Source organism: Myiozetetes cayanensis, unplaced genomic scaffold, assembly GCF_022539395.1.
Source record: "Myiozetetes cayanensis isolate MyiCay16 unplaced genomic scaffold, myiCay2020 scf16, whole genome shotgun sequence".
In the NCBI taxonomy this organism is placed as follows: Eukaryota; Metazoa; Chordata; class Aves; order Passeriformes; family Tyrannidae; genus Myiozetetes; species Myiozetetes cayanensis.
In genome coordinates this window covers 7,670,000-7,681,437 of record NW_026087270.1, presented here as the reverse complement: position 1 = coordinate 7,681,437, position 11,438 = coordinate 7,670,000, and the positions used below count along the sequence as shown (strand labels likewise).

The following is an 11,438-nucleotide window of genomic DNA, read 5'->3' as shown; positions in this document are numbered from 1 at the left end:
TACAGTATCTCTTGAGACCTTTTGCAAAATCTGATGATTTGATCATACAATACAATAAAAACGTAATCATGTATAATATAGGATTAACTTTTAAACTTCATCTAATAAGTGGCAAATAATGTATTGAGGTACCAGCAGAGCACTTCCAGGTGTTCTGGTAGATGTTGAAATGCAAAATAACTGGTTTGTGTTGGCTATTTTATAACCATTTATATTCCCAAAGAGTAGCCGTGTATGATATACACACATTGTAAAAGACCAGTCTGAACAGTTTCCTACCTAAATATCCAAAATAAGCAAAAACTAAAGGTAAGGAACTGTTGTTAGCATCATTTTACAAAACACATCAAGAGATTGGAGCAACTGGCCAAGTTCACGTGTCCAGAACCAGATGAAACTTCCATCTCCTAAACTATCCTCTCACATTTTAACCACATGCAAAACATTTACATAAGCCTCCAAGGTTCCAAATCACTCATAATTAACATGTAGTAAATTCCATTCAACAACACTAACAATAAATGAATACGTGTGCATCAAGTCTGTGCATACAACAGTAGACAGTGAAAACAACAAAATCCTGTGCAGGAATTAAATTTCACTATTGCTGTCAACTTTTCATTTTCACTAATGGCTTTTAAGAAAGCTGGACATTTTTCCTCACTCCATTTTACCTTTTCCCTCTATTTGACAAATATTGATTTTCATTTCCTCCAAGTTTAAGTGCATTGAGTGCTACTGTGACTGGTTTGTTTGCTTTTTTGTTTGTGTCCCAGCTTTATTGAGGATACCAGCATGAATGCTTACAGCTTTCAGAAGAGGGAATTGGTTTAATAACTTCTTCAAATCCAGGAGAGAACACGGGAGCCCAGTCTACTTTTTCTATAGGTCATGTAAGAAAAGTGACTCTAGATGACTACCTAATGTCAGTAAGGAGACGGTTGCAGTAATAGCCTCAGTGTTTTAAGCTGCTACTGCTGTACTCTGTCACAACAAGATGAATTATGGAGTGTTCTACCTCCACTTCAGTGCAAATTTAGATGTACTGTCTTAAAAATGCCTTCAGTAGCATTTTAAGCTCTTTTGAAGACAGTTGTCCCTTTAAGAGGCTTGGTTTGGAAGGTAACACCTCATGAAATTCTGGCTCAAACAAGCCATAGCTTTATGAATTCTTTGCTGCCTGACTCACAGATACGTAAGCTCAACCTCCTTTTGTAAGATGATCTTAAGCTTTGCAAACCTTCCTAGTACAGTTTGGACTCTTCCCTATCTTAAGGTCTTGCTCACCAAATAAGAAATCCCACTGTCTTTGTGGTGATATGAATGAAGATTGCTTATGAGACCTATTCCACCCATTCAAGTATGGAAGGGAGGAGAAATCTCAGTGGATAGGAATAAACATCTGTACTGAAAGGGAAAGAAAGTAGCACCTTAAAACTGCCACATACAGCATTACAGAAATTGTCTGTACAGCACTCAGGCATTCACCAGTGTCAGAAGCCAAAATAAGCTCAGCTAACTAACAGGGGTTTAACTCAGTTTACATGTATCAGCACCAGAGGCCTATGCTGGTATTAAGGCTTCCCACAACTGAGCTAACTAGTGACCTAAGATCACAGACAGCAATGTTCTCAGCAGCAGCTCAGACACAAGTTGCTGAGAGGACCTGGTATTCAACCTACACAACTAAAGAGACCTTTAAGCCCTTGAAATCTGCTCTGTCTCTCTCACTGTAATTTGCTGTTCTCTGGATCCTCTAACCAACAGACAGATAGGGGTTCATACGAACACACATTTTTGCACTGAACACCCACTTAGTTATTGTACATATTAAACAAATGTTAGCTTCACTATGGATTACCTGACATTTTAAAATCCTGATGAAAGTAAAGCAATTTAGAATTATTCACTGCTGAAGGAAACTCATTTTTCAAAACAGGCACTGCTTTAAAAAAATTCTTACTATTACTCATCAAGTTAGTCTCACTTGCTTCACTTTGAAATTTTTTTCCTTGGAAAAGATGGGGCAAAAGAAAGAAAGAAATAGTGGCCAGTGGGGTTAAATCTGTTACAGTGTGCCAGACCACTCCATTTTTGCATTCCATATTCAATTCTAAATAGTTCTCATGTTGCACCACCTGATGCCAGGTGCTGCAGGGCTTCTGCTACACCTACCTGACATTGTGATGCTGCATTTTTAAGACCTTTAAATAATGAAAATAGACCTTTGCACTTCAGCACTGCGCTGGTCAAGAGAGCTGTCTGTACAGATGATGTGAATGTCTGCTAACATGGAGAGACTTCTTACTTTTGAAATGAAATGACACCAGAAGTTTCAGGGCTGATCATTCCAGTGAGAACCTTCCTTATTCCCACAGGTGACCAACCTTAACGTGGGCATGGAAATGCTTTTGGTGCCCATCTAACCAGATTTTAAAGTTCTTTCCAAGAGTGACAATAACTTCTGAAAGTTAGGAAGAGCTTGCAGTTTGGGTTAAATAAATTATTGAAAGAAGGATGACATGACTTTCCTACTCTACAACTCTGCTTCAGGCGTTGCACAACTCTTCTCACTGTGTACTCTGAGTCTGCCACATACAAGATGTTGGCCTTGCCCACCATGCAGAGAGCAACTCTAACCCTCGTGTGCATGTTCTTCACCAGCTCCCACAGTGCTAGACAGACCAGACCACTAAAGAAAATTCCTCTTTCCTGATCTCCTGTTTTCACTCTACTGCTCCCCTTCCCACATCATTGAGAGATGATTTTTCCTCTTGAGAAATTTAGACTGTGGATTCAAAAATACATATCTAAATTAAAACAGAAGATAAAATGGAAACTGAAGACACTTGTGGTAGGACAAAAAAAAAAAAAAAAAAAAACCACCACAATCTGAACCAGAAACATCATTTTAATTACTAACATTCCTGTATCTCACTTACCTGTAAAATATTTCAGCTACTGTGTGTGGTTCAGGGCCTCCTGGTATCTCACATCCATGGAACAAGGAGATCTTCCCAGGAAGGAATCACCATGCACTCACCATCTTCCAGGCATCTCCTAGGCCACTGACAGTAGTCAGGGTAACCATTCCGATATTTACTATAACCTGGATGTAAAACCCAGAAATATCAAATCAGAAAATCATGAACACAGCTGTCAGTAACTCTGTTCTCAGCTGAAGTTACACACTTTTCAATTATTCCTGTTCTTTCCTATTAAGATTAGTATTTCCAAGTCTCTACTCCTCCTTAACATTTTGTCTAGGGATACATATTTATATAAGAGACCATGTTGGAGGTGAAATCTTTAAGTCATTATATTTCAACTCAGCAGTTAAGAGACATATTGCTTCCAGCTGGTATAAATAATTGTACCCACTTATTTGCAAAACATTATTTTACCTTCTGTCAACTCATATTCATGAGAGAAGGAAACCAAATGAAAAAATGGTAGTTCGATTTAAAAACAAACAAACAAAAGCACCAAAAAAAAACCCCAAATCACAACAAGAGCTGACCAAAGAGAAACAAACCTGGAGAACTACTGAACACTGGCAAGGAGACAGCAAAAAACCCCACAACTGTCATGTTACAAAGTCTCACCTTCTCCTGCCAAGTAAAACTGGCCTCCTATAAAGACACAGCCAGGTAGTTTGTGACTTCAGGACTCTCAAAAGCAAGAAGTATGCCCCACAGAAAAGGTCAAAACAAGCAGCAACTGTTGCATTTTAATGATCAGCACGTATTCTTTCCAAAGCAGGAACAATTCGAGACATTTGTTGCTCGCTGCAGCTGGGAGTACTTGCAACCTGTCCTTAACTCTCAAAACACAGCCCAGCTTCGGAAGAAACACCGAAATTCAACCGACTTTTCCCTGAGAAAAGGGTTTAGGATTTGGTCGTCGTCAGCACCCGAAACAAGTCAGGCAGTTTGCTGTTTCCCTTCCCTTCTCATTCCTGCCCATGCCAGGTCCTGCCCCGATCCCCTCTCTCCTCTCTGCCCGTATTGTGGGTTTTTTGGGTGAGCCCTTCACGCCCTTTCATTCCGCCTGTCCCCCAACACCTCCCCAGCCTGCCCTGTGAAGTGACACCCGCCGGGCTGCTCCGCGGCCGAGCTGCGCTCCCCGCTCCGCCGGGCGCGGCGTCCTCGCTTCCTCGGCGTTCGGGGAAACCCCAAATTCCCGGGCCGTGGGCTGGCAGCAGTGCCCGGCGGCAGGGGCAGCCCTGCGTTTTCCCGGCCAGCACGGGCCGGCCGCCTCCGGCCCTTCCCAAGCGGGAAAGTTTCGCACTACGTTAGCCCAATTTTTAAATAACTCACGTCTGTTTCTGGGTGAAGAAAATTACTCGGGATGATTAAATGAACGATCGTTGGCGCTTAAAAGAAAGGAAAAAAAAATATACCACCCCACCCCACTGTGCTTTATTTTAATAGATGATAAAATTGTGATGGGCGAGACGGAGGGGGAGGAGGAGAAAAGAGGAAAAAAAACTTTGTTTCTAATGAGGAAAATGCGGCCACGAAAACAAAACCGTAAAGGAAAAAAAAAAATCTATTCTTGAATAAGGATTAATTCAGTGTCTGTGAATAGGAAACGCTGCGCCGGGTAATTGTAGCGAAGTAGCGCGGCTCCAGCTGCGAGGCGACGAGAGCACCTTTGTGCGCTTGCCAGGACAGCTCTGGGGAGAGGTAACTTCCCCCGGTCCCCACGGTCTGGTGTCGAGTAACGGGAAATTTAACATTCCGTGTTTCCAGAGCAAATTGTTCCCCCCCCCCCTCCACTCCCCCCTCCCTTTCCCCCGCTTCCCTCTCAGGCAGCCAGGCGGGCGCTCCGCCTGACGGGGCGGGGAGCCCCGAGCCGGCCCTTGGCACCGCATCCTGCGGGCACAGGGACGGCGTCCCCGGCCTCCGCAGCTCCCTTCGGGAGTGGCAGAAGGAAGGGAACGGAAAAGCCCCTCGGCAGCGAGGGCAGAACGGCCCGGGCACCCTCCGCAGAGCGAGAGGCACGGGCAGCTCCTGCCGCCGGCACCCTCCCACCCCAGCGACGGTAGCGAGGGAAGCGCTGAGCGAAGCGGCGGCGCCGGGGCGGGCAGGGAAGTGCCCGAGCTCACCTGGGAACCCCCGCCCCGCCGGCCCGAGGGGTGTCCCGGGGAGCCTCGCCCGCCGCACACCCCGTCACCTCAGGGAAACGCTTCGGAGACGCTGGGGGAGAAAAGGGTCTGCGGGGCCCTTGCAGAGGGCGACGGGGCCGCGGAGACGCCGCTGCCCCAGGGGCTGCGCTCCCTCAGCCCAGCCGGGGGTGCGCTGTGAGCGCGGGGAGGGCTCCGCTCAGGGAACGGGGGAAGGCCCGAAGATACAAGAAAGAAATTTGTTTTTTTTTTTTTATGGTTTCTTCCCCCCGAAAAAAGCCAAGCGCGTTACGTTACCCAGCGGCAGAAGCGTCCGGGTGCCCCGGGAGCGGCTTCCCTTGGCACCTAAAGGCTCCGCTTCCGCGTGGGAAGAGGTTCCGCGGGCTGGGTTAAAGGCACTTATAAAACTCAAGCCATGGAAAGGAAACAAACCCTCCCGGAGCGCTGAGGGCTGCTAGCCCTTCCCTGGCAACTTCTCCGTTGCACAAATCTCAGCTCAATTTAAAAGGAGAATTAGTTAGTATTTCATTGATAAAATCATCAAAATCCTTTTAATTTACCTTTTTCTGAGACCAAAAGGTGACTTGGAATTCTTAAATATTCACATTGACAAGCCAGCTGGCTCTAGTGTACAACTTACATGTTAACAAAAATGCATACCATGTACCAGGTGAATCATCACATTTGAACAGGAAAAGTCCTAAAGACATGAAGTCCAAGAGGTATTCAGACTAGTGTTAATATGCAGGATTCATAATCATAGGAAGGGGAAAAGTCCTCAAGAAAAGTAGTTCTCAGTCAAGCTCTTCAGTTTTAAATACTCTCTGATACCCAGTTTGCAACTCAAGCTACAGGGGGAAGAGCTAAGTGATCACTCCTTGTTTAAAAAGCTGGGCAACTCTCCCCACAGTGACACTGAAGAAAATCCTATAATGCAAAACACCTGAATTTTGAAGAGTTAAAAAAAAAAAAAATTATTTATCTAGTCACATGGACACAAAATTGGCTATGCCTGTTGGTGTTTTTGGAGGCAGCCAATCTGATTTAGTTTCTGTTGAATAATGATGTGAAGAGATAAAACTCTACTGGATGAAAATACTGGGCTGAATTCTGTTTGACAAACTCCTTTGAGGTTAATAATCATTGCAGGTGTTTAAGGGAAGCCAAATCATGTGCAAGGCCAAAGCAATTATGTTTTGTTTGGTTTTTTTTTCTTTTTTTTACAATCAAGTTATAAACCCCATATAATATATGGAAGCTTACAAGTGGGCATCTTAACACAGATATAGCAGCGTAAGCATGCCACAAACATACAATCTCATAAAATAAAATTAATATCAAATATAAAGCATTTGAACCAAATCAAGCCTTCAATGTAATAAATTATTTCCTTCAAAGGAAACTTACCTAGGCTCAATAAGGTCTTTGCTAGCAGCATTTTTTTTTAATAAAGAAATTAAAAATGCCAAAATATCTACAATTTTATGAGAAGGGGTTGAATAGTTAAGGAGAAATTTCCCACTATTAGGGGTTATGAAAAATATACTAGCAATTAATATGCAATACATATATGTATACCCATACTTACAAATATAAACACGCACATACAACCTGGACAGTTCATGTTAACCAAGGGAAAGGCTAAATAATACAAAATAATTACTAAATACAGGTACACTTTAAAAACACAGAGACGGCAAATTTTATCTGTTGCAAAAATGTATTTGATTACTCGAGTAAAATTACAGTATCTCTGCTGTTAGTAAGTATTAAATGTTAAAGAAACTGGACCTCTTTTCCTTTCAACTTTCCGAGAAAGTGCATGTAACAGTCCAAGGTTGCCCCTGCCCCCCCCCAACACCTAATACAAAATAAACAAACACTATACTTGTTCCCTTGGTCAAGGAGTAGGGCTTGGTCTTGTAAGGAACGTATGTACATTTTAATGAAAGTGATGTCTTATTGTATATACAGGAGCATCTACAGTTGTCCACGGAAGTTGTTCAAGATGCCATACTTAGCAGCATTGTGAAAGTCCAGCACATTTTCTATAATGAATATACCTACAAGGCAAAATGTTACGTCTCAGTTTCAACTACCAAAACAACACTTCAGTATCTCCTCTAATAATCCGCGTGCTTATTACTGTACAGAGATGTATTAACATTTAAGACGACTCAAGTAAAAAGCACAATACAAATAACAGTTCAAAACGGAAAATGTTAAACCTACAAAAATTAAAGCAGTTTTAATTTTATAATAAAAATCAAAAACTGAGCTGTGTAAAGGACCCACACTGTTCAGTCTATATTCTCTCAGTCCTTTTCTTAATTTTTTTTTGTTTGGAAAAATTAAACAATGTGTTTGCTGATAAAGTTTCCAGCAGGATCAAAGTGTACATTTATATACAGATTTTTATTAGAGATCTAATGCATCACTGAGGCATCGCATCAATACCAGAGTTCATGTTAAACTGGATATAGAAAATAAGTTAATGCCAGAATAAGATCACCTAGCAGAACAGACTTGCAACTGCCATAAATGTTACAGCAAGTTTACAGCACTCTAGTCGATTAGTATTTAGTTCAAAATACGGGAGACCAAAGTTAATGCTTGCATTTGTTTGCAAAGCAAGGTTATATCACTAATAAATAAGCTCTCTTAGAACTCTAGAAGTAGAACATGGTACAAAACAAAGTCTTTGTAATGTTGTAGCCTGCAGCTTGAAAAAAGCAACCCTAGGTTGCACTATTTGCAGGAATGTTATTTATGAAGTTCTTTTCTAATTTGTTACAATTTCTTTGTTGTCTTCCACGAAACGAGTAAAACGGAAGTTTGTCCCATTTTCATTGCTTGCCATTTTCTCCAGACCAGCTAGAGGTGCATTGGGTTCCGAATTCTGGAGCTTCTCCAGGCTTCCTGTCAAGCCACTGATGGGAGAGCTGCCCCCATTGCCCAGGCCTCCCGGTGCCGGAGGGATGCCACCATTCTGGATGACAGAGATCTCGTTGGTCTTCATGGCCAAGCCATTGGAGAGTGCAGCTGCATACTGGTTCCAGAAGCTGGATGGGTCTCCATTCCCTGACCGCGCAGCCAAATCCTTCTGAAACATTTCTGGGAACTTTACGGGATTGCCTCCTAGAAATGTCATGGGGCCATCTACGGAAAGTCGTCTGCCTCGTCTTGCAGGAGTACTGTTCCACATGTGAGTACCCATGTGAACCTGGAAAGAAAGAAAGGAAGAAACAAACAAACAAAAAATAGAGGTTGACAGGGATTTCAAACTCCTTTTGATCACTGTGAGAAGGCAGGAGTCCATGAACGTGTCCAGTCTTGTTACCTAATGAATGCCATTAAAGGCAGAGGATGCAGGGCTCCATTTCCCATCTGGAATAATAAATAAACTACTTCTAGATTAGCCCATCATCATTACCCACAATACCCTGTTCTACTGCTCAACAATGCATTGCTTCTTACTCTTTTTTTTTTATTATTACATGTATCTAGTTTATAATGACTTTGTGTTATTCTGTCAATTGCAGATAGCTGCTTTCAGGGCTAGAATTGCTATGTCCACTTTCATTGCAATGGTAAGTATTGTATTTGACACCCTTTACCCTATAAACGTCCTTTTCAGACAGGCAGAAAGTATCCTTTACTGATTGCTCATCGGAGAGCCTCCTGCATAGACAGAATGGCCTGAAAGTAATTATGTACCTCACATTACTGGCAGCAACCTCTAGAGAAATACTCTGTCAACAGAAAAATGTACACAGTAAAGTGCTCAACTGGTGTTCTAAAACTTAAGTATATTTGCTTTTTCAAACACATATCAGTAGGAAATGTTAGTTATATAATCAATTAAAGTAATGCCCATTAGTTCCAGAATTATATTAATAGTTTTTTTAAACACTCATCTTACACGATAGATATGAAAGCACATTCAAGAGCTTTTCACTTCTTGAAGAGGTGTGTGAGTTACAAAACTCATTTCTCTGTTAATTAATACTCCTTACCATCATTTGGCTGTTCTGTTTCACACTCTACATAGACAGTCTTTGCTGGTAGATGAATTTTAATTAAGTCAAAACAGCTCATGCCTCAGACCTGCAGCCAAACATGACCACTCAGGCTACCTAGGTCTACCAGAGCTAAACACACTGTCACACCACAGATACCCAAAGGTACCACTGCTTACAACATTAATAGATGTAAAAAATTGAAAACCCCCAGGAAGAAAATGAAGCGGAAAATGAAGAAGAAAAAGTACCTTCAGATTGCCTTTTGTTGTGAATGCTCTTCCACATATAGTGCAGGCAAAAGGTTTCTCACCAGTGTGTGTCCTTTCATGGATCTGCAGAGCACTGGAAGAAGAAAATGTTTTCCCACACGTGTTGCAGTAGTGCTGTTTTGGAGTTCTTCTGGGGAGAGCAGGGAGCAGCACAGGGGATGTGGCAGAGGACAGCGGCCCCGAAGAAACTAGACCAGAGGGTGCTTCTTTGCTGTCCTGAGGAGAGCCGTGCACAAAGCCGTTAACCTCAGTCTTTATAAGCGATGACAGTGTACTAGCAGGCATAACTGAAGAGTTCTGATTAGGGCCAATACTGGAATTGGGCTCAAAAAGTTGTGATGGTAGATCTCGCATCTGATGTGTCAACATATGCTGCTTCAAATTACCCTTTGTGGAAAAGCCACGATTGCAAACTGTGCAAATAAATGGTCTCTCTTTGGTATGACTTCTGTAATGAATGTCCAAGGCACTCTGACAAGCAAATGTTTTGCCACAAATGTCACATGCAGTGTTTTTAAATTTACCTCTATCTCTGAAAGGAAAGAGCATACTCAGAGACTCTTCTTTAATTATTTTATCAGTGTTACTAGATGTCAAGTCTAAAGCACCACTGTTAGCAAGGGTTGGAGACAAACCGTTGGCAAACTCACTTGGTAAAGCTCTTACTGGTTTCTCTTCAATACTTGGTGACTTGTGGTAATCATTAGTGCTGTTGGATGGGGACAAGGCCTGCATGGAAGAGGTAGACTCTGAGACAGCAGGGCTTCCAGCACTTTGGCTTTCCATATCACCGCCGACAGATGACGAATCATTAGTCAAAACATCCCCTTCCACTGACCCATTTTCAACTGACTTTAAGCTTGCCTGAAGTTGTTCAGCAAGTCCTGCATTGATCATCTTCATCTGATTTTCTAAAGCAGCAATACTTGACATTTCCAGGGGCAGAGGGGAAGAAGACAAGCTGTCTTGTGATGCATCCACAGATTTAGGTGTATCTGGCACGCTGCTGTCAGGACAGTCTTCCATATTCTCATCTGAGAAGTTGTCTATATCATCAAAATTCTTATCATCAAAAGATCCCGTATCTGATTCCATTGACTCAGGATAGTTTTCTGTCACTGGGGTGTTGGGGATCTGCCCTCCCATGTGCATTCGGATATGCTGCTGTAGCACAACGGCGTTGGTGAACTTCTTCTGACAGATTGGACATGAATGCTGCACTCTCAGCGGGGGCATGGCACGGTGGACACTGTAATGAGTCTTTAAGTTGCCCTTAGTAGTGAAAGCACGACCACAGATTTTACATTTAAATGGCCTCTCACCGGTGTGTGTCCGGTAATGCATTTTCAGTGCGCTCTGGCAGCTGAGAACTCGGTGGCAAATGATGCACTCGTTAGGATCGGTTGCCTTTTTGTCAATGTTTTCTACCAGTTGCTGCAACTTTGATGTTTCAGATGCTGGCGTTGAATCCAATAGTCCTCCAAATGGAAATTTTGCCTTAAATTGCTCCGACATTAGAGGCATCAGTGGATTTGTAAAAGTGGCGACACTGCTGGAGCCCGAGTCTGCTGCCGGTGAGCTCACGGAGCTACTCACGTTAGTGATGGTGCTTGTGTTTTGAGGGTTCTCTTCGATTTTGCCATTTGAGGTAGGCAAAGCACCAGACTCTACCTCATCAGAAAGTCCATTGGAAATTTTTGATGTGGGATCAGCTGTTCCCGAGTCACTCTTGACAGAGCAGGGAGGGCTAGCAGAAGGATGGCTAATGGGAATCGGCTGAGGCTCCTCAGTTTTGATGAATGGGGTCAAGCTTGGAATCGTTGGTGGGAGTGGCAGGCCAACAGAAGTTGTTAGGGTGGAGAGGACGGGCTTGCTGTCCAGCCAGCTCGTGACAGGTTTCTCTGGTGGTATAGACATCCCATAAGGAATACCCGTGCTTGTAGGAATATTGTCCAAATGCTCCGGCACCGGGTACGGATTCATCTGAATGTGAGGGTATTTTTCTTTGTGACGCTGAAA

At 42.9% G+C, this 11,438-nt stretch overlaps 1 protein-coding gene across 5 annotated transcripts in view; it reads right to left on the bottom strand.

Moving 5' to 3' along the window:
• Positions 1–6,829: 6,829 nt before the first annotated feature.
• The window catches only part of SALL1 (spalt like transcription factor 1), a 28,175-nt gene continuing 23,566 nt past the window's right edge, over positions 6,830–11,438 (bottom strand). For all 5 annotated transcript variants that reach the window (XM_050311215.1, XM_050311216.1, XM_050311218.1 and 2 more), the window contains 2 exons: positions 9,399–11,438; positions 6,830–8,351 (listed from right to left, as the gene is read on the bottom strand). The exon at positions 9,399–11,438 is cut by the window's right edge and continues 1,367 nt beyond it. In XM_050311215.1, the coding sequence (XP_050167172.1) occupies positions 7,911–8,351; positions 9,399–11,438 (2,481 nt within the window). In that variant the 3' untranslated portion in view covers positions 6,830–7,910. The remainder of the gene's footprint in view (positions 8,352–9,398) is intronic.